Raw genomic sequence first — 911 nt, forward strand, 5'->3', positions numbered from 1 at the left:
TCCCCCTACCTATTTCCTCTGCCCCATCAGAGCTAATCTGAACACAATTGCTGAGATGGCTTTATTAGTTTCTTCCTTACCTTGGGAGTTCTGCCAAATGTCCTTGAGGCCCATAAATTCTGTATTCTCTGTGTCTGCTATCAGTGATACATCCTTATTCCCAAGCTTTGTTAACCTCCCTCAGGTCTGACATCATTGAAACATGCCAAGCCCTACACCTTAACAAAGGCAATTCTACCAATAAGTAATTTATCTTTCTAACACCTGGACATCACTGTGGTTGGATCTCGCCTGACCCTTCTTTTCTCCACATTTTATAAATGCAGTTCTTTCAAACATACAGCAGGCTCTCCAATCCTGTTAGCCTCTGGACTCTCCAATTTTTCAGTCTCTTGAACTTGTCCCAGACCAAAACTGAACACAGTAATCTAGACACTCTGTTTACCATTTTACCTTACCTCAGAATCACACTGAGGTTCCCCAAACCCCCACGATGGAAACCAAGACTGCTTCTGAAGCTCAGTGACATGTACGATATGGGTGAAACCACATCTCAGGGAGAGACCTTCCAACAGCCTCAGACACCAAGGAAGCACCTCGTTGCTGCCAGTGCGTGCCTGGGCAGCAGCCAGCGCCCAAAACACAAGATATGCTGTGAGTAGCCCGAGAATCTTTTGAGCTGGAAAGTGAAAGACTTGTTTGCGTTTATGACTGGGTTTTTCAACTCACGGTTACTGTAAAAGGTTTCGTTACTGTCAAAGGTTTCGTATTCCACGCTGAGGAGTGGCGCTGAGCGCTGCTGGGCGCGGTGCCGCCGCCCGGGCCCAGCGAGCCGGGCCCTCAGGCACCGCCCTCCCGAGCGAAACCGAAAGCGGCGCCGGGGCCGCGCTGCTCGCCAGGGCCCAGGCGGA

General features: G+C 50.2%; 1 protein-coding gene across 1 annotated transcript in view; it reads left to right on the forward strand.

The window, feature by feature from the left end:
- The first annotated feature begins 536 nt into the window (after window positions 1-536).
- IFIH1 (interferon induced with helicase C domain 1) overlaps window positions 537-911 on the forward strand; it is a 27,986-nt gene continuing 27,611 nt past the window's right edge. Inside the window, exon 1 of the mRNA XM_008645013.2 lies at window positions 537-654. Coding sequence (XP_008643235.1) covers window positions 537-654 — 118 coding nt within the window. The remainder of the gene's footprint in view (window positions 655-911) is intronic.

This window comes from Corvus brachyrhynchos, unplaced genomic scaffold (assembly GCF_000691975.1).
Source record: "Corvus brachyrhynchos isolate BGI_N302 unplaced genomic scaffold, ASM69197v1 scaffold490, whole genome shotgun sequence".
NCBI classification, from domain to species: domain Eukaryota; kingdom Metazoa; phylum Chordata; class Aves; order Passeriformes; family Corvidae; genus Corvus; species Corvus brachyrhynchos.